Below are 21,648 nucleotides of genomic sequence, written 5' to 3'. Positions count from 1 at the left end.
TACGTTCCGAGTCCGAGCCCTTCGCTGCGCGATCGCAGCTCGCTTCTCTTGGCCATCTCTTGGCCCGTCACCGCAGCGCGCTGCTTCTGCCTCCGATGCGCTATCTTGTTCCCTCTTTCCGTCGCGGCTGTAATTGCTCCTCCGGAGCAAATGCCTTTATATTCTATAAAATTTCGCTCACTTGGATCTAATTGGTGATGAATTAGACAATTCTCAATCCTGTTTTAAATGCAGAAAGCCCTTTTTTTGGGGAAATTTAAGTAACTCAAAAAATTCTAAATGCTGTAGAATAAAGACTATAATACCTCAAATAAGTGGCAAAATTAGGAGTTAAGAGTATGGAGCCGTCCTCCAATGATCAATAACATTCGAAACAAGTTGAGTAAATGAAATCATAAATAAGAGAGAAAGAAATAAAACCACAGTTTTTCAAGACGTTCCATCAGATTTCATCCGAAAAATAGAGCAAATAGAGTAAAATTTTAAGAATTTTCTAGGGAGGCTAGGGGAGGGGGAAGGGAAAGAGGCTACGTTAAACCACTCCCCCCCCCCCCCCGGATGGCGAACGCTAGAGCTTGCCCTGTCACTGAACCCACCGCACGCCACTGCGCCCCATGGCTCCTAAAACTCAAAGGTGAGTTTGGAACACTGCTTGCGCTCATAGTGAAAACGAAATTTTTAGACTTTACTTGTTTTTCATCATTATTTAGATGACGTCTGATTAGATCACAAATCTTAGAAATGTGTAATCTTATTAGGCGCAATTTGAGGCTTTCATAGCGCAAATTTATCATGAAATGCAGAAAAATTACGCTTTCGCACCTTTAACACAACATACTTTCGAATTGTTGCATTTAACAAATCTGAAATTTGTTTGAAATTTTAACTCTGTTTGGACGCATTTCGAGGCTACCGTAACACAGATCTTCATGAATTTCCGCAGAAAAACTTTTTTTTTACCTTAACACGAAATACTTTCGAATTGTTGCAATTAGCAAATCTGGAAATTGTTTGAAATTTAAACTGTATTTAGACGCATTTTTTGACGAAAATTTTATAAAATACTAATCAAATGAACACTGTGGTTTCATTTAAGACTCTACATCAAAAGAGATAAATATCTTCGAAGGCCTCGAATCAAACTTTTTCTTTTCTCGTCTTTCCTCATCATCTTCTGTCTCCTCTTTCCTTCACTCTTTCCCCCTTTTTTTTGCTTTCGGAGGGGGGAAGGGTGGGGGGCTTGAGCCCCGTACCTGAAAGTGACATAGAACCCTGTGGGCATATCCGGGTGGTATTACCAACGGCAGGTGGACGGTAGAGTCGTGGGCTGCCCAGCGCATATTGCATCTGTCATCTAGTACCTCGCTCATTACAGATATGAGGCTGAACTAGAAAAACTAAGCGTTTGCTAGATGAATACGCGTCATTTCTCCAAAATTCTACAATGGTAGCTCCAAATGAGTTGTCTGATGGGAGGAACCTGATGAAGAGGCAACAGATGAGGAAGCGGTAAGGAGGCTAAGCAGGAGTGAACCAGGAAAACCAGAGTTTCCAATTATTTTTGGGAAGTAGAATTCTGATCGATCGCAGGCAATAAAAGTGACGGAGGGCAGGGCTTGTCAGGGTGGGTAAAAAATCAGCATTGAGAACTCGTGATTCTGACACATGGCTTACTTTTTATTCGGATCCCAGATCAAGGTCAATGTTTCAAAGTTGCATCTTCGTGCGTAAATATCACGTCAAAAATTCGTAAGATAATGGGTCGCCTACAAGCCCAAGATCATAAAAAAAACTTTACCTGCAAAAAATATGATCTATTTGCATCCCTGAATACAGTAATTTGAGTCCTACGTATTTATTTAATGCGCATAATGCGAAATAATGGCTCAAATCTTGGGCCAACTCGGAATAATTTTCTCGATTTTTTCCCGATGATATGTGGCAATGCCGCGCCACGATGGGAGTCTCTTTAGATAAATACATGTAATGAACAAAATAATAATAGATAAATGCATGTGCATATTCACTAGTCATGTGATCGTTACGTATGAAAAATCAAGGGTTTTGAACTTTGCTGAATGAGCTCGACGAAGAACAGCCTCCAAATACTGAAATAATCACAAATAGTTTTCTGTGATTTTAGGCAACAAAATATGGCAACACCGGCTTTTTCTTTGGAGGAGGGGGGGGGCTTTTAATTCCATAAAGTTTTTTGGAGGGCTACGTACAATTTCCGCCAAGGAATCTATTTCTGGTTTAAGATGAGTAGCCCTTTTTTATGCCATTTTAATAATAATGATGAGAAACAAGAAAATTCTAAAAAGTTCGTTTTAACTATGAGCGCAAGGGTTGCCATCGACGAAAGTTAGCCAGAGTGACTATATCTTACACCCTTAATGAACATACTTGAAGGAAAATTTGCTCCTCCGATGATATTTGATCGTTATGAAACAGCGGGCGCAGCGCGTCGAATGCCAAGAAACCCGAATTTTCCGCAAAAATTAGCCTTCAGACTCATGTTTAGGCCAGCATTAGACCCCTAAATAGGCCGAAAATGACAAAAGCATGACACATTCCGTAAAATTTAGACTCCCAAGAAGCAAAAAAATCGTAAAATTGAAGAATTTCAGGGTATGGGCCGAAAAACGGCCCTTATCGAAACCCCTAGCTCCTTTGGCAAATCCCCTTAATATCAATAGTCATTTACCGGCCTGCGCCTCTAACTGGCAACCATGTCGGTAGCCATTTTCGATTCGGAGGCTTAATTTTTTGTAGGAATAAACATTTGATCTCCTATTCGAACTCCTTGCCCCACAAAACTAAATTTTGAACGTATTGCTTATCATAGCTGCGCTAAATTGGTGTTTCAGCCGTAAAACCGGTGGCCATTTTGGGCGCCATATTTGATTTTAGGGTCTCTGGAGGGCCGCAGCGAAAAATGGACCTCATTTTCGGACTCTACGACCCCGAAAACCTAATAATTGATACATCACTATGCACTTGGACCCGTATAGGCAAATTAGTACCCCTGAGTGGTATTTTTGGCCGCCATCTTGGATTTGGAGCCCTCCTTTGGGTCGGGGGTGTTTTTAAATGTGATATTCGGATTCCTCGTGTCATTTTACATAGGAATCGACATCTGACTCGACGCTATCCGCAAAATTTAAAACTTTCACCATGGCGGCGGCCATCTTGGACGCCATCTTGAATTCTGGGCGTCGGTTCAATTTTTGAACTTGACACCATCGAAATTCTGATTCTAGACATCCTAAAGAAGAGAATGACATATCACAACAATTTTACTTACCCACGAAGCTGCACACGGGACCTCTTATTTGTACATGTGGTACTGGACTATAGAAGTAAAGTGAACTTGACTTCATTCGCCGGAAAAATCTGCAATATTTCATGATTGCCCGGTATCGCGATGAGAACTTGCAAGGAAATTACTGCGGTGCTGAGAATTCGTCAAGAATTTCGATCGCTCAGATCGGCAGGATACGAACTTTAAAAAGCCTTTCTTTTTACAGCCTCTCGATCCTTCAGAGCGAAAATCGTAGGCACAGCCACCAGCCACCGCTGAGACTTGAAATATCTGCAAAACTGGTTCCGTCATCAACAACTCTTGTTCCCGACTGGTTACGTCATAAATAATCTACATTAGTCTTTTTCAGTGCATTTTAAAAATACGCCAGGCATAAAAAGGTTCCTTCGGAGATCTGAGGAAGAATCCGTCCTTGTGTTTGAATTTTATGATTTGTCGATTAGTTTACTGATACAAAATAAACGAGGAAAGAATAAAAAATAAAGAGAGACGAGGGGTCAGCAACGTCGAAAATTAATGTAAGTATTTCCCGAACGCAGTCAACGATTGCTTTTTAATTGCTTTAGTTTACTGTCTCTTTATGGAGAGTTTGGCCAACAACTAACGAGCAGACCCCCTGCTTTTCAAAACACTTGGTTCTTTTTCGCTAAAAACAGGCTATGCTTTATTCAGAATAAAAACTAAAAAAGAAAACCAATGGAGAACTTACTTTAAAAAAATTGTATTTTCAATAAAAAATCTCATAAAAAAGTGCTTAATGAGGTAACTACTTAGTATTCTTATTAAGAACAATACTTATATTATGTGCATATTCAGTTTAAAAGTATTCAGTTCTAAAACTAAGTGGACGGATAACACTTCAAATTAGGCAGCTAGCTGCCTGATTTGAAAATTTGTGCTGGTTGTTGGCTAAAAACCAGAACCAGCACAGTGCGTGAGTTATAAGGTCACAGGTCACCCTGCTAAAATGCTAAAATAGGTTTTACAGCGTAAATAGAAAACACGCAAAATTAGCAACGCACGTTCAGAATGCGACAGGCGATCCGATATCATGATTCATGTATTTGCTTTCAATGCTAAACTAAGAAACCGAGCACAGTTTTATCTTTAACCGCACTCTAGAAGTAGAGTCTAAAAGCGCTGGAACTATTTGACGTGGACTCTAAAAAAAGTTATGTTTGAATCTATGGGAAGGTTTTGTCAACTTCTCAATGAAACACTTCCTTGAGTTCATGAAACTGATAGTCTTATGATACAGTGCTGATGCAAGTGAAAGTAAACAAAAATATTCCATAAATAGCAAAATGCGTAATTTTACAAAATGAACTAAAAAAGAAAAAAAAAGAAAGAAAGGAAAAAATATATCAAATCATACCAAAAAATTATTTTCTTCCAAAAAAGTGTTTCCCTCAATTCATGAAGCTGAAATGAAAATTATTTGGGGGGGGGGGGGGGGGGGGGGGTCGGATTTTTAAAATAACATTCTGAGTCTTGTGATACGAAGCTGATGCAAGTGAAAATGAACAAAAATATGAATTTTTTGGGGGCATAAACTGGGGCTTAATATGACAGCATTCGACGGTGAAACTACCAAACCACGTATCTCGTTTGCGGTGTTTAAAAATCTACGTTCACATTTTATTTTTTTGAAGTAGACCAAATCAATATCATTCCTTGAAATTTTCACGGAATTTTCTCCGCACAAAGAGGAAAAATCACAGAAATTTTCAAGACTGGATGTTAAGTAGTTTTTCATTTAAAAAATAAAGTATGACAGGAAGTCTGCGACGTCGCAAACCGAGATACGTGGTTTGGTAGTTTCACCGTCGCATTGTTATAAAGGGTTTTTGGCACCTTATATTTTGCTGACTTTTAGTTTAAATCATTGTACCGTGTATTCTCCTCTCATGTCATTTTCTTCGAGTCTTGGTTACTTGAGTAATAAATTTCATATTTTGCAATTTACACCCTCCTCAGCATCAAGACGGAAATGTTTGGCGACAGTGAAATTAGGCTTGAGAGGCGAAAAATTCTGAAGGTCCATGAAATTCCTAATAAATCGGTAGCCCCAAAGCCGGATGGCGATCTCGCACTGAGACTGGATGTTCAATATGCGTTCTGGTGAGGTGGTGCGCCACGCTAAAGCGGTGGCTGTTGAGTTGCGAAAAGTGCCAAAGGCACCACCTGCCTTGAACTTAGTGTGCGTTAAAAGGAACTTCAATACACTGCGGTGCAGTTTTAGCCCCATAAATCTAAACAGCTCCCTTGTTTTCTTCAGAGGTTCAAAGGCCAACTCTTCATAACGAAGCACCCTGCAAAAGGTGTAAACATTCAAGTAAGCTCAGGAATACATAGATTTACCCATAATTATTCTTTGAGGGAAATGTACCGGGGTAGGCGGGGAGGGGGGGGGGGGGCTCGACATGCCATGAATTTTTCAATTATTGAGATAACATGTTCCGATTTGGACTCCTAAAAATCCAGGGGATATACTTGGGGGGGGGGGGGGGCACGATCTCCTGACCCCTAGAAGGACCAGGGAGGGGGCACCCTCGAAAATATTAAAATTTTCAAAGGAGGGCCCCTACTTGTGACACATAAAGTTACATGGAGGATCGAGCGTTTATTTTCCCTATACCTGCTGTAAAAAGCTGTTTTACTTTTTTTTCGTGAGTTTATTTAAAAGAGGTGGAGTCGGGAGAAAGTGCGTTCAAAATGATTTATCAAGTGGGCCGCTATACAATAAGGCTTGTTTCAGAAAAAGGTCACATGATCACTCTTCAAAATTGCATTATTCGGAGGCTTATCAATTAGTGAAACAAAAAAATGGACGTGGAGGGGAAAAAATATTGATTTCCAGTTATCGATACTAAACGCATTATAAAATTCTTAAGAATACTGGATCATATTGTGGACCAAATTCATTTTTCAGGGGTCTAACCTGTGTAAAATATAGTATTGAACTTGCCTAGTCAAGTCAAAACCGCCTCATGAAATCAACCTCGAGGTCAGCTGAGGAAGGTGTCACTACTGGTCGTTTCAAGTCGAGTGATACGACTATTTGAACTCGGGAGCAATGCGGTATCACCTATACGAATGTCTGAAGGCACTTGATCTGATTTCGAGTCGCTACCACTAAATGACGCTCAACTCGTGTTCTGGCTGCGTACACACAGAATTCAAAAGATGCGACCGTTTCAAAGCAGGAGTAACGCGGTACCTATTGCCCACAAAATATCCAGAGACTTTTTGCTCGACTCCGAGCAATTCTACAAATTTGAAAAATAAGCGGCTTTTACCTGGAACCAGCCTAGCTACCTTCCGCATTGCCTGATTTCCTCATATGATGTATTTCCTCAAAAGCAAATCAAGAAACTGTCTTCTTTAGGACAAATCCTGATCAACATCAGAGTGAGTATGTTCTTTGCACTCAAGGGGAAATTAATGGAAAGTTTCAAGTTCCAATGCGTTATGTTGTTTATCTGTTCGACGTATCCTTAGAATGAATAGTCATTACTAACAGTCATTACTACTAGTCACAGCTTTTCAGGGAATGGGCCATCGCCTCTCTGAGAGGGGGGGGGGGGGGGGCTCGGCCCCGGGGGCTCTTCTAGCTTCGCCCATGTTTTACACACATACGGACCTCATAAATGATGATTCCAGTAATGTTACCAAACTCAAAAAAAAAAAAAAGCTGTAAATTGCGTTACTTTTCATTGAGGATGAGAGATGGGATTATAACTTACATGAATCGCTTCGGGAACATTTCGGAAAAGCGAATGGCTGTCGCATAATCTGCAATCATATCTGAGCATGTATGAAGCGGCTGAGCACAATCTGGATCCTTGTTGCACCATGCATGGTGGGATCTTGATGTCATTATCCCTCGAGGATCCCGCACCAAAAGGATAACTCGCAAATTATACCTGGAATAGGGATTTGAATGAATCATCTGCGACTCTTCCTTAAATTTCAGTCCATCCGGATCCAGGAAGTTTTTTATAACTTTGCCTCTTGGCCTAGATGTGCCTAGTCCTTTTATTTTTCGTATGAATAGAGGAAGGTTTAACTATAGCTCTCCCGCTCCCTCTGAGCATTTTTAGATTATTTTAAAATTAAGGCATCCAAAAAGAGCATGAAGGGTATAAGTTTATAGTTTTTGTTTTATTTATCCATATATAAGGAGCGCGTGACGTAAGCGTGGCCCCTCCTTTTGCTCACGAAAACCCCAATCTCAGGGAAATTTTTAAAACATCAACGAAAAGTCAGAATCCATTCAGACGCAAAAAGCGAATGTGAAAGCATTTTTCGACGATACTTACTTTAATACTTAAGAATAAACCTAAGACAGAACTATATGATTTCCTTCATTTGTAGAGCCGTAGCTCCGATAGGGGCGTTTTTGGAAATGAAAACTACCTACAAAGGAGAGAAAATTCTTATTTTGATTCTCACAACACGCTCCTGCAAGCATTCTGGCATTGGAACACCCTGTACGGTGGAACTCTTTTTGTTTCTACTTTATGGGGATTAACAATTATTACTTGTCTTTTGTCGATGAAAAGTTTTAAAGTGGGTAAAAATTGAGTCAAAAGATACTTTGTGTTTTCCTACCTTAAGCTGATGAGAAACGGCTCTATGAGGCTCAGTCGAAGTCGGGTTATTTTCATCACCATAAAGGGATAAAGTTTCATAAACTGCGAAAGAAAATGAGGCTCAAAACATTTAGCGCCCTTATGCTTACAGACTCTGTGCAGCGGAATATTTTTTTGTTTGACAAAGGAATTTCTGTTTTTTTCAAATTCTAAATACGCCTCTGAAACACATAAAACGAGCATAATGAGTGCGCTTGAGGGAACATAATCTGCTTGAGAGTGTCTATACGGTATCAATTACTTTTGAATTTAGGAATTGAAAAATGAAGTTTCACTGCACGGAAAAAAATGACCGTGCGCGGATAACCATCTTGGTTTTGTTAATTAAAATTTGGTGCCGTATACATGAAAAAATTGATAGAATAACCAACGGCATTGTATTGTCCACAACGTCTTTAGGGAAATCAATCATTTTCAATTAGTTGCTACTAGCTATTACAAATCTGTTCACCGAGACAAAATTGATGGTAAACTGCTCCATCAAGTTGACTCATTGCACCAAAGAGTGCGCTTGCGCTTCACCTATCTTGTTTTTGGTTAATGCTACTCGGTTAAGTGGGCTCATTGAACTACAGAATGCGTTAGTGCAAATTATAAACTTGTTGATTATGAAGGTCACCATCTCAGATAACTCAATTAAAGTATTTTGTTAGTAGTCTGCCCCGTCAATTTTTTACGCTTTACCAACATTGAGTCACCAAAGAAAGCAATCAGATATGGGCTGATTAGGGAAAGTATGTTGATAAATTTTCAAGAATTCATATTCAACCCACCTTGTGTGACTGATAAGCGTGTAATAATATGTTCGTGGAGCGTACTCCTTTTCCCGTCCCTGGCTCGGGCGACGGTAAAGTCGCCGCAAAACTATATGACTTCGAGCAATTAATTATTCTTGACTCTGCTCGGTTTTAATGATAATTAAAGGGCATTTATTACAACAATTCAGAAACTCGGACGATGTTAAATTTTTCACTGATATAAAAAAACGGACTAAAACGAACTAAAATATTCATCAAAACCAAAAATTATTTCATTCTAAAAGTAAAGTATACCTCATATAGTAATTTTTGAGGGGAAAAAGAAAACTAACACTGATAGGAGGTAAAAATTAGGGCCCATTGATGGCGTGGAGCGCCTTCAGGGGGTTTGGACCGCGTAGCGGTCAGGGGGCATAGCCCCCTAGTATTTGACTATTTGCCTAGGCATTTGACAAAATGCCTAATTTTACTATTTGCCTGCGACATATCGATTGCAGTGCTTGAAAATTTCTTTCCTCCCCCTCCCTCCCCTTGGCACCAAGTTTTACGAAAATCCGACGAGCAGGAACCGAGCTAGTGTTTTAGGCCACGCCCGCCACCTTGGTTTTTCGAAATTAGACAAAAAATTCGAATTTAATCGATGGAATGGGAGCCGATGTATCAATTTAGGCTACGTCCGCCGTCTTAAATTTTCAAATTCAGAAAATTCAACTTGAAACGCATCATACCCAAAATTTAAGCTCAGATTCGGTTTCCTCGTGAAAAATCGATCCTATTTCATGTATCATATGTTACCATAGCATACAGGGTGTTCGAAAAGTCCCCTCCCCCCCCTCTAACTTTTGACCTAATTGAGGTAGAGATTTGAAACTTGGAGGGTGTTCCTAGATCAAAGGGAGCTACTTTTTGACCCCCCCCCAAAATTTTGGGGGGCCCCATTTTGGGGGGGTTACGGACCCTAACTTTTAATTTTCAAATGGGAAGACCCCCTTTGTGATACCTCGTTCGAAAGAGCATAAAAAAAGAAAATTTTTCGCGCAAACCGGAAGTCATTATCTCAAACCGTTTCAAAATGGCGGCCGGTCAAAGTTCCAAATGGCCGAAAATTGGCACCTCTGCTATTTGCACATGGATTTGCTTGAAACTCGGTATCTGGGGGTATTTTGGCACGAGAAAAACGAATTTAACGTTAGATTTTCAAAAAAACCCTAATTTTTCAAAATGGCGACCGGTTTAGGCTCAAAGAGGCCGACAATTTGACAAACTCGATTTTTTTGCCACTGGATTCACCTGAAATTCGGTATCTGGGGGTATTTTGACCCGAGAATAACGAATTCAACGTTAGATTTTTAAAAAAACCCTAATTTTTCAAAATGGCCGCCGATTAAAGTTCAAAATGGTCAACAATTGGCAACCTCGACTTTTTGCCGATAGATTCGCCTCAAACTCGGTGTTTGAGGGTATCTGGGTGGGAGACAAACGAATTCGACGTTATTTCACCGAGTTTGAGGCGAATCTATCGGCAAAAAGTCGAGGTTGCCAATTGTTGACCATTTTGAACTTTAATCGGCGGCCATTTTGAAAAATTAGGGTTTTTTTAAAAATCTAACGTTGAATTCGTTATTCTCGGGTCAAAATACCCCCAGATACCGAATTTCAGGTGAATCCATTGGCAAAAAAATCGAGTTTGTCAAATTTTCGGCCTTTTTGAGCCTAAACCGGTCGCCATTTTGAAAAATTAGGGTTTTTTTGAAAATCTAACGTTAAATTCGTTTTTCTCGTGCCAAAATACCCCCAGATACCGAGTTTCAAGCAAATCCATGTGCAAATAGCAGAGGTGCCAATTTTCGGCCATTTGGAACTTTGACCGGCCGCCATTTTGAAACGGTTTGAGATAATGACTTCCGGTTTGCGCGAAAAATTTTCTTTTTTTATGCTCTTTCGAACGAGGTATCACAAAGGGGGTCTTCCCATTTGAAAATTAAAAGTTAGGGTCCGTAACCCCCCCAAAATGGGGCCCCCCAAAATTTTGGGGGGGGGGTCAAAAAGTAGCTCCCTTTGATCTAGGAACACCCTCCAAGTTTCAAATCTCTACCTCAATTAGGTCAAAAGTTAGAGGGGGGGGAGGGGACTTTTCGAACACCCTGTAAAGAAAAGAGGGTAATCGTAGGCGTAAAGATTCTATCAAAGCCGGCCGGTATGCGGAAGTAGGCACAGAATCCAAACGTTTGAGCTACGCCGCCAGGCGCCGGCGTTAAGCATTTGGTTCGTCCGTTTCCGAGAAAACAAACTTCTTCTTACTCATCAGCTGACCCACTCCGAATCATACCCATGTTGCCACGTCGGACTGAAATGTTAGAATCTACACGCCTACGTTAATCTCTTTCCTTCATGATATGGTGACATATGATACATGAATTTGCATCGATTTTTCACGAGGAAGCCGAATCTGAGCTTAGATTTCGGATATTATGCGTTTTAAGTCAAATTTTCTTTTATCTATTTTAAATCACCCAGGAAAATTTTCGGAAACTCATTAGAATAACAGTGTGTATTCTTTTAAAAACATTGATCAGAAATAAAACATTAACGGTATTTGAATCCATTAATCTCCGAGATAACTTGAACACGGTTGTTCTACGACTTTTTACGTATGTTGTTTTCTTCCGCATTGGTTGTCGGCAGCGTAGTGGCCAAAGGCCCCTGGTACTAATAATAGTTTTCAAAATCAATTTTTTTCTACATTCAAAATTCCAAGGAAATGGCAGAAATTTATCAATTGTTACTAATGTTTTAACAATGTTTCTTGTCAATTGTATGCTGTCGTTAAGCTAAACATCCCAAGTATTAAAAAAGGCGGGGATAACCAAATACTTTTTACAAATAGGTACGGACCTGTGTCAGAGTAGTTGCTGTTTAGAAGTTGTGTAAGCAGCTGGTAGGCTTCCTCAGAATGCGGCGGTGATCTGATTTGTTGTGCTCGGTAGCTTTTGAACGGTTCATAAAAATAGACCGTAGCTGGATGACTATTCAGAATATCACCGAGAAAAGTTGACCCACTTCTCCAGTAGCTAATAATGATCGTCATATGTTGAGCACCTCCTTCCTCTAGTAGTAACTCTTTGATAGATCTATAAGAACACAAAGCATGGTTCAGTGGCGTGGCGTGCTTTGCGATACATCGATTGATCTGCCATTTAAACCTATGGAAACGGATCGATGAACAGGGTGTTCACAGCAAACTCCTTAATAATCGACTTTTTACTATAGCTCCAAATGGGGAAATCTCGAAAATTGATTATTCAAGCTTCGCCACTGGAATGATTGGTTGGTTAAATGCTAATTACACAGTATCATCTGTATCATGAACGCAACTTTTGGTTTGCAACATTGCAACTCACTGATATATTCCATTCTAAGACAGAATAACCAATATTTTAATCAGTGAAACTTTGCATAATTATTCAGTAGGTAATTATTTAAAAATACCCTTCAAAAATATAAATAATACTCCGGATTTTTTTGTTGTTTTTTTTTGAATAAACAAGAAAATGAAAATTTGAAATAGTGCAACCTAAATAAGTGCGGATTTATGTCTCACCAACCATATTTTGGAGGCATGCATGAGAATTGGCACTCTCTGATCGCATAACTGCCCGAATCCCTACCTGTGTGTAAATTGCATTCTGAGGTCATGAGCAGTTTATGTAATTTCCAAAATCCGCTATAATGGCTAATGATTAATTGGAGATCATCGATCCTTATTTGAATGAAACAGCTTAAAAAAGGTTTGGCCAGAATTTTTTCTTGAAGCAGAGACACGGAGACATGGGAGCATTTATTCTTCACAGGAGCCTGATAATATGGAGCAGCCTCTTAAGTCACGTTTGAGGGGGGAGGGGTAGCTCTACGGCACGGCTTAAGCTATTAAAATTTTTTTAGCACTTTTCATGGCTTTTGAAAAATGTGTACCTCCCTTGCAACGTTTAAATATCTCCGATTACGTGTTCTCTTTTAAAAGAAAACTTATCATAATATCTTCATCAAATTCTCAATGAATATTTTTATATGAGAGAAAAAAGTTCACAGAAAATTTCAGGGCAAACTCACAATAACAAATGAGAATGGATACCTTTTCTAACCGGCCAAAAACTCTAATTAAATGCGTCTGTCATGTCACCTACCGAGTTGAACTCTCAGTGGGAAAAGTGAAATTAACCAGAGCAGACTGTATCCTTTTCCTCTCTGCGTCAAGAGTATCCAACAATTCTTCCCCGGTCCATGTATTGTGAACCTGAAATGACGCAATGAAAATACAATTTAAAAGTGACAAAAAACCGCCAGCAACACAAAAAAACCCGATGCAACTGTGCCGATTGAAGTAATACGTAATTAATATTGTGTGCTCCTCATATTTTGACGGTGAAACTACAAAAACACTCATCTCGTCACCGCGGTGTTTTAAAATGTCTGCTAGAGAATCCCGCCTCCAGAAAAGATAATTTTCCCGAGAACCTCGATTTTTTTTTATTTATTTAGAAAAATCTACAATTTTAAGAAAATGTGTTGGTCGAGAGAGATGAACTAGAGTTAAGTAATTTTGATAACAGCACTAAAAATTTCACAGATAAATGCAACAGGTGCATAGTGTTACCAAGAAAAGAAGAGCTGTGGACTTGTAAGAAGGTCATGATGATAGAGGCTAAAACGGCATTCAAGATGAACTTTCGATGTTAGTTGCAACTTCTGATAGTGATTATTTTTATTGAGATTTTTGAGATTGAGGACGTCCATTTTTGTGGAAATTTTTGAAAGGCGATAAAACCGCTTAACTTTACCTCTTTTGTAGAAGAATTTAGCACAATTGTATACTTTCTGGTCAGAGGCAGCAAACTGATGAAGCTCACAATTGCCAAGAGTGCTAGAAATGCCCATTTTGTGTATTTGGCTTTAAATATTGCGTTCCTCGCCAACCTGTGAAAAAACATAGATCTCTTTAAAGTAGCTTCTACCTAAAAAAATTAACCTAACCTGAAAAATTAACAATATTTAATACGAACTGTTATTAGGATTTGAGAAGTACCTATTTGTGTTCAAAAAATGTTTCTCAATAATTGATCTATCATTACTGTAGACGACACGTAATCTCCTCTGCGCAGACATACCTAGTGAAATGATTGCGAAAGGCGCCGTGATACAACTATTCCAACTTTGTAGTCGCTTAAGTTGCATAGCTGTAGGATTGAAGGAGTTTTTAGTCCCATGCTTGTGTTTCGCTTTCATGGGTATCACTAAGGTTCTATCCTCTTTCTCAGGTTAAAATCAGAAATAATCAAAAGCAAGTGAGTGATACTAAAGAGACATTAAAGAACAGAGGAAGAATAGGAAAAATGAATTAGTAAGAGAGTAGGAGAAAAAAAGAGAAAACAAAGATAAGAAAGATTAGAAAGATAAGGAAGATAAGAAACGGACCGTTACATCCAGTGTTTTAGGGGTATTGAGAGGAAAAAAATTACGGTCATCATTTCATTTTTTAGAAAATTTTACGGTCTTAAGGTCTAAAAAAGTTCATTTAATTAAATATGCTGCAATTACTTAACAGAATTTTCTGAAGGCATAAAGATTAAATAAGTGAATCATAGAGGAAGAATAAGAAAAATGAGTTAGTGATAGAGCAAGAGGACAAAATAAAGATAAGAAAAATGGACCATTACATCCAGTGTTTTAAGAGTATCGAGAGGAAGAGATGAGGGTCATAATTTCAGTTTTGAGAAGATTGTATTGTCTGAACAAGTTAATTGAATGGATTATGCTACAACTAATTGACAGAATTTCCTGAAGGCATAAATGTTAAATAAGTGAACCATATTTTCGAGTATCAACGATACTGAATTAGTCAGCAGCATAAAAACGTTCAACCAGAAACTTACCAGGATTTGAGCATAACTTTAAGTCGGCGAATGTGGGATTTTTATCAAAAGGACGTAGGTAAGTCTTTGAAAGTCTGTAACTTTTAAAGAGAATACACGTGGCGCATGGCACAGCGTATTGACACCACGATATTAGATCAACCAGTCGAGACTGTAAATACAATTTCGGAAGGCGACTTCATTGAATCCCGTTGGTGCATGCTCATTATCGCATAGCAAATCATCATTTTAGATAATTTGCATTAAGCATAAGAATAGACGTCGTTGAGGGAATATGCTGAAAGCGAGTTCGGCTTAAAAAGTGTTCTCCGTCCGATCCGCAAAAAAACAGGTATAGGATATTCCAACATTATGTCTCCAATCATTCTAGCACAAACAAAAAATGCCGTACATCCATCCCTATCTAACCGTTGCAAAAATATTTTTCTCATTCACTTTAACATCCCAGTTTGTTTTCCCCCATCAACGCAATTTCAGAGTGGAGGAAAATATTACACACACAGGAGCACTTGCGAAGCGATACACTACTGATGGCAGTACCAACAAGTGACATACTTCACATCGAAAAATGATAAAAGGAAATCGGTCGGCAAAACAATACAAACTTCAGCGTGGCTCGATGATCTGACGAAATCCAAGATACCGCATTTCAAGAGCCTAAGTATGGATCACTCCAGTTACTATTAATTCACAATCAATGGAATAAGTGCGTTGACATCATTGGTGGCATAAGTCGAGGCGGAATAAATAAATAAATAAATAGAAAATGTTCGCAAATATTTCCATGATCAGACCATAATCCAAAGACGCATAGGCACTGGAAATTGTGTAACGTGGGTGATGAAAAGCAACAGTAGAGGTGTAGCATAGGCTGGGCTGTGCTCATAACACATCTTTGGTCGAATGATTAAAACTGCTGTCTAATAAGCTCATCAAATTTTTGACATCGAGGAGCAGAAGTGACGCATCAAACTTTAATGGGTGTATAAACTGACGATAAGCATGCAGTTGGACGAAGCTTGAACAAGCGAACGGCGTGTGAATGGGGTGTGGGGATAGGGGGGAGGGGGGGTTTGTACTGCCGTGCTAAAAGGAAAAACGCCGCACGAGCCTTCAGACGTTGCAACATGCCTTTTGATGAAACACAAATTTCATGCTAAAATCATGACTATTTTCCCTCCAATTTTTCAGATAATTTTGTTCGCAATTTCTGCTTAAAAATTTCTGAAAATTTCAACGAAAAATATTCATAACTCTCCTAAATAATAAACATTTTATCGAAGGAAATTTGGCAACTCCCGAATGTTCAGACGGCGCTCTTCCTTAGCACGGTAGTGTAGGTAGCTACCGCTTTAGCATGAAAGCGACACACCGACGCACATAAGCACTTCTGCTCCACTATTTTATCCATTATTTTATCCTTATCCATACATTAAAGATCTAAATTGTCGTTGACGCCATTTTTAGCCCTCCTGGATTTCCCTCGAACTTTGCCACTTAGTGAATTAGTTTTCAGCTCTTCCTCCCGCAAATTTTGAGACTTTCAAGCTCTTTAAAATTGAGGACGGCCGGGGGGGGGGGGAGGGGTTTTGCTAGGAAGGATCAAAACCTAGAAAGTCTCCTCATGGTGTGACGTACACGGCAGGCACTTAGCCAGAATTTTGTTTCGGGGAGGGGGGGGAGGTTTGCGGGGTCTCTCTGCTACCGGGGGGTCTGGGGGGTATGGAAAACCTCCAAGTCCGGAGGGAGTCCGGGGGTCCTCCCCCGGAAAATTGTAGACATTTGTAATCTAATTAGACGCATTTTGAGGCTTCCTTAACGAAGATTTTCCATCAATGTCTGCAGAAAAATTACGTTTCCTTTTTGAACTTTCAACAAAAAATGCATGTATGCATTCAGAAAGATCCTGAAAATTGTTGGAATTTTAACTCCATTTGGACGCATTTCGAGACTTCCGTAACGAAGATTTTTCATCAATGTCTGCAGAAAATTTATGTTTCCTTTTTGAACTTTCAGCAAAAATGACTTTTGAATTATATGCATTCAATATAAGATCCTGAATTTTTTTTGAAATTTTAACTCTAGTTGGACGCATTTCGATACTTTTCTGATGAAAATTTTAGGAATGAACACGGTGTTTTCATTCAAGACTCTACATTAAAAGAGATAAATATCTTCTATCTTCTTTCTCGTTGTGTGGAAATCAGATGACGGATGAGCCCCACAGTTCCATCATCTACCATCAAATTTTTGCAGGCCGCATTAATTTGATGGTAGATGGTGCGCACCAGTCACCATTTGATCGGAAATCGATGGGAATTTGAGCGCGTATAACCAGCACATTTGCATGGGATTTTTGAAATGTCTTGATTTGAAGAGATTCAGCCTCTGGTCCATTCCAGTATGATATTACCAAGAAAAAACAATAATACATTCCGTACCACTGACAGAGTGGCAAAGAGACGTCATTTTCAACTCTCATAGGTAGATGTGGGGGTATAACTTCAAAAAATGTCGAAAATTGCCTAAAAATTGACTCAAATGGACAAAACAGAAAGGAAGGGGAGGCGTAATTTTACCACCAATCACTCCCACAAATTAACGCCGAGAAATGAAGTTAAAAACATATTTCTAAGCGCCCAAGTTCTGATTTCTAATTATTTCGATGTGGGTGACAATAATTAGGTATCTTTCAAAAATATCATTTACCCTCCGGTCTCACAGTCGATTGAGGAATTTGTCAATTCATCAAATGTGAGTTCTGAAAAATTTAGTGAGTGTCTGTACGTGTATAGGGACTTGTATGGTTATGCGCACCTGAATAAATTCTGTCGGTACTAATTGCTTTCGTTTCAAGAAGAGTGCATTGCATCTATTAGGCAGATAAGCGGATGGTTATCATTTGCAACATATTTGATAGTGTTAAAATATTGAAAACGTTCGAGACGCATGCAGCATGGTACAGAATTGTATTAATAAATGTAGCGGTCTAATACATTTGAATCCTACCTCACTCATGAATATGTGACACGGACCAGATTACTAATCCTCCCCCCCCCCCCCCCCCCCCCCAAAGGCAATTTTCTCGACATGTTCCGTATGGACATCAAGGCTCAGGATAGGAGTGTTTCAGGGGGAAGGAGGGAAGGAGAGGAGAGGTGAGGGAATTATTTTGGAACTGAATTGGAAAATGGGGGCCTGGAAAAATGTTTGTGGGGGAGTTAGTGAAACTCCGTTTCGCTTGCGCTACTGCATTTCACGAATCACTCAAGTTGCTCAAGCCATCGACCCTCCCGGACAGTGGCGTAGACAATGGGGGGGGGGGGGGGGGGGGCAGGGGGCCTGGACCCCCCTCCCCCCGGTAGCATCGTTAATTGTTCCTCTTTTTTTACTTTTGGAGGGCAGACATAAAATATTATCAGGAACGTACACTAAATTAATAATGTAAATTTACCGTCACGTTTTTGAATGGACCCCCCCCCCCCTCCCTTAAAGAATTCCTAGCTACGCTACTGTCAACGGAAGACCCGCAAAACCTTCGTAACTCGCCGTTGCGATTCACAGCACCCTTAAAAATCTCCGGGTAAAATCCGGAGTGAATTCTACTCCAGATTCGAGCCTATTTTGGCCTCAAAAATCCGAGTGATATGATTAAGGGTTGGTATCTGTTCCGTGAGAAGAGTTCATTTCACTCTGTGAGAGCGGGACTCACCCCGCAAAAAGAGTAGATTCCGCCTTGGACTCGTATCACTCCGGTTTTGGGGGACAAAATAGGCCCCGGAGTCAAATACCCTCCACGCCCACGGATTTCGCTCCGAGATTTCTACCAGTAAGCCGGGCCGATATCGCTCAATGTCAATACAGATCTGGTCCTTGATAAGTACCAAGAGGACCTTAACTTGATTGGCTCAAATTCATTCGAGTCAATGTGTGGATTAGATTTACCCCCCCCCCCCCCCCCACCGCGCGCTCATATCATCGCTACCCTTGAAAATCTTTTACTTGCATCTTCACTTTAACTCAGGGTCCTTCCGTTGTGCTTCGAAATTCTGTATAAAAAATATAGGTGCATCAAAATTCAACGTGTCTCATTTAACTTTCATTTTGACGCACTGTACACGCGATGCGAGTAACAGCAATGATAAGAAGACTTGATTTGAATTGAGGGGCTTAGAGGACAGGGCGCATAAGTGCAGATTCTGAAAAAATGAGGATATTAAGGCTTCAAGTAAAACTAGTCTTAATGCATACTCTATGAAAAATTCGCACCCAAATTCCAATTTTTAAGCATCAAAAAGTCAGTTTGAACTTTATGCACTTATGCGCCTTGTCTCTAGACCCAGGTCCCTCAAATTAATAATGATGTAATGCGTGATTCGCCGACTTCGAACGCCACGAACTCTCAGTCCTAGCTCTTGACTCCTTGGTGACGTTTCATGATTTTTACTCTCTTTGTTTGTTCAAAAGGCAAGTGATACTTAAAACTAAAACATATAAATAACTGCATGTATAATATGAATAATCGTTGACGTATATCATAGAGGAGGGAGCTAAGTTGAAGTAAAGGACTATGTGCTGCTAAAAAATATCAGGTTGGTGCCATGAAGAGATCATGCTGGTATCAACATGGTACCAAAATAGATGTTAAATTTGAGCCCTATTATGATATGAGTACCATGTTGATGCTAACATGGCATCAACTTGGTGGGACCAATATGTTACCGGCTAGGGCTCAACATCATCCCATGTTGGTACCATATTGGTACCTGTTGGCCACAAGTCGGTATCATGTTGATGCCATGTTGATAACGAAACGTGTCCGCCACGGAGGCCATTAAAGAATTGTTCAAATCGCCAAAACAATTATTTTATTCGCTTGCCCCATGTTGCACAGAGGTCGGTTGATTAACCAAGGTGCCGAGGTCCTGTAGCTCTCCGGGCCCCTGACCACGGGCCCCTGACCACGGGCCCCCCTGCCCCTTTTTTTATTACTATACCACTATTTTTAATTTTTTGTTTTACCGAGAAATCCGACCAAATCCTTTAGGCCCTTTCAGTCTAAAAGAAAGGGTTTAGAGGGACACTAAGACTGATATTTTGGGTGTCATGGGGCCCTTAAAATAGTATTTGGGGCTCCTAATGACCGTTGAGGACCTGAGAGCCTCATACTGAAATTTCGGTGATCTCATAAAATCCGCGTTTTGCGGACCCTTTTCGTAAAATGATTCCGACAGATTCTTTGACAGGCTCTGCACTTGGTAGTTTTATGCTCACATCTTACATCCGTGAGCAACTATTCGTGTCTATGAGATGGCGCGGCGCGGCGCCGCCTGTGAAGCGGAGAGAGTGTCTGGCGAGTTAAAACTCCTTCTCTCTCGTGCATATGCAACATGGACATCCATGAAGCCCGAATAGTTGCATCACGGAAGGCGTTACAATGAAATCCGTTCAGTGTTCGTTGCATACGACACTGACAGAGGGCACTCTAGCTGCTTCTTGTTTTGCGAGCACCTTGACTCGATTCTACTTCTCCTGTCATTCGAGAGGGAAAACTTGCCCGGCGTAGAAAAAAATCAGCGATCTGGTTGCTGTTTCTTCGAAAGAATGCTTCGAGGCTCCTGCCTCAGCTTTGGATATGTAGTATTTTCATGAAATTACATATTATTATGCATGAAAAAACTAATCCGAGTGCGTTTTTAATATTTTTGCTTTCCTCGACGAAAATGACGGTGGGGGACATAACCTTAAATGAGTCCTCCGGTTTTTGGGAAACCGCCTTCAATTTAGAGAGTATGCGACCCGCAAATGTGTGGTCCCCTTGAACCCGCCAGCATCCCGGGCTCGCCTACGCTAATCCGGCCCTGTTGATTCACCATGCTGCCGTCAACATGGTACCATATTTTACTAATCAGAATATATTTATTTAGCAAAGATTATAATACTTTAATAGCTGATCGCAAAGATGCCAGGCAGGGTTGTCGGCTTGCAAAAATTAGAACTAAGCAACACGCTGAAAATGAGAGTCATCGGTGGCCGGCTGAATCGCTCCCTGAAAAAGAAAGTGCAATTTTCAGCAATCGATGCGAGGATCAAGGACGAAACGAAGTCACTCGGAGCGATTCGAATAAATTTGTTCGAATTTGCCGGGGGGGGGGGGGGGGAGGGGGACACTACGAAATTACGACTGTCGAGGAAAGACTCATGATTCACATTTTCAGCTCACAATTTCCAGCACTGATCCGATGATCGTCCTTTAGGTTAATTTGGCAAACTTTTCGATTTTCAGTCGGAGACAACAGAACCACCTCTAAAGCTGCTTTGCGTTGGTAGTGACCCTTCAGCCTAACCATGTTGATTCTGGGAGTGATCATCGGCGTGACGCTGAGTGTCATCGTTGCGGACTTCCTCACCAAACACAGTATAACTCATTAGTTTTGAATGATAATCAGTAATTTCTCAAACACGCCCTAAGCACACACCTAGCCATGTATACGTTGTACGTCGTGGCAGCGTGTATGATTGCCTTGATACTCAGCGACCGGCTGGGGTATGATAGACTCAAATGGTTTTAAATCTGCATTTTATTCCATATCCAGAGCTTTCTTCGGCACTTTTTCCTCAATTAACATTCCAGTGGCACTGCTAAATGAAATCTGAATTAAAGTGCAAGGATAATCAGCCCTGGAGATTTCTCAACCACAGCAATTGTGTTCAGTGTGGGCGGCTTACGGTGAAGTTCAGTTCAGAGTGTCATTGTCGGTTCTTGAACTGGCACTGACTTATCATCGCATGAACTTCAGTACCTAAATGGAGTAATCCTTTTGAGTCAATATGACCCATCACAGTCACCACCGCAACTGTCAGAAAATATCCATCGAAATTCTGTATCTTTTAGTTTTGAATACTGTAAAATCTGATAGGTACTCAGGAATCTGGAAAAGAAAGAAATAAAAATAAATTAATGCAATTTACCGAGGTAA

General features: G+C 40.2%; 1 protein-coding gene and 1 long non-coding RNA gene across 4 annotated transcripts in view; one reads left to right on the top strand and one right to left on the bottom strand.

Annotated features, from left to right (window-relative positions):
* Positions 1-15,139, bottom strand: part of LOC109034403 (carbohydrate sulfotransferase 5) — a 26,898-nt gene extending 11,759 nt beyond the window's left edge. Inside the window, exons 1-7 of one of the 2 annotated variants that reach the window (XM_019047526.2) lie at positions 14,669-15,137; positions 13,577-13,712; positions 12,923-13,032; positions 11,634-11,869; positions 7,940-8,141; positions 7,072-7,251; positions 4,031-5,637 (exon numbers count right to left, since the gene is read on the bottom strand). In XM_019047526.2, the coding sequence (XP_018903071.2) occupies positions 5,274-5,637; positions 7,072-7,251; positions 7,940-8,141; positions 11,634-11,869; positions 12,923-13,032; positions 13,577-13,712; positions 14,669-14,682 (1,242 nt within the window). In that variant the 5' untranslated portion in view covers positions 14,683-15,137 and the 3' untranslated portion in view covers positions 4,031-5,273. Of the gene's footprint in view, positions 1-4,030; positions 5,638-7,071; positions 7,252-7,939; positions 8,142-11,633; positions 11,870-12,922; positions 13,033-13,576; positions 13,713-14,668 lie in introns of those variants that run through there. The other variant, XM_072299419.1, reaches the window with a different exon arrangement.
* LOC109034405 (uncharacterized) lies at positions 13,908-21,648 on the top strand. Of its 2 annotated transcripts, none has more exons than XR_002009142.2 (2): positions 13,908-14,726; positions 20,955-21,648. It is a non-coding gene; the product is annotated as an uncharacterized lncRNA (long non-coding RNA). The 2 variants fall into 2 exon arrangements; XR_011899709.1 differs by lacking the exon at positions 13,908-14,726 and adding an exon at positions 18,186-19,135.

Source organism: Bemisia tabaci, chromosome 4 (genome assembly GCF_918797505.1).
Source record: "Bemisia tabaci chromosome 4, PGI_BMITA_v3".
NCBI classification, from domain to species: domain Eukaryota; kingdom Metazoa; phylum Arthropoda; class Insecta; order Hemiptera; family Aleyrodidae; genus Bemisia; species Bemisia tabaci.
The sequence above is the reverse complement of the archived record's forward strand: the minus strand, read 5'-3'. Positions and strand labels throughout refer to the sequence as shown.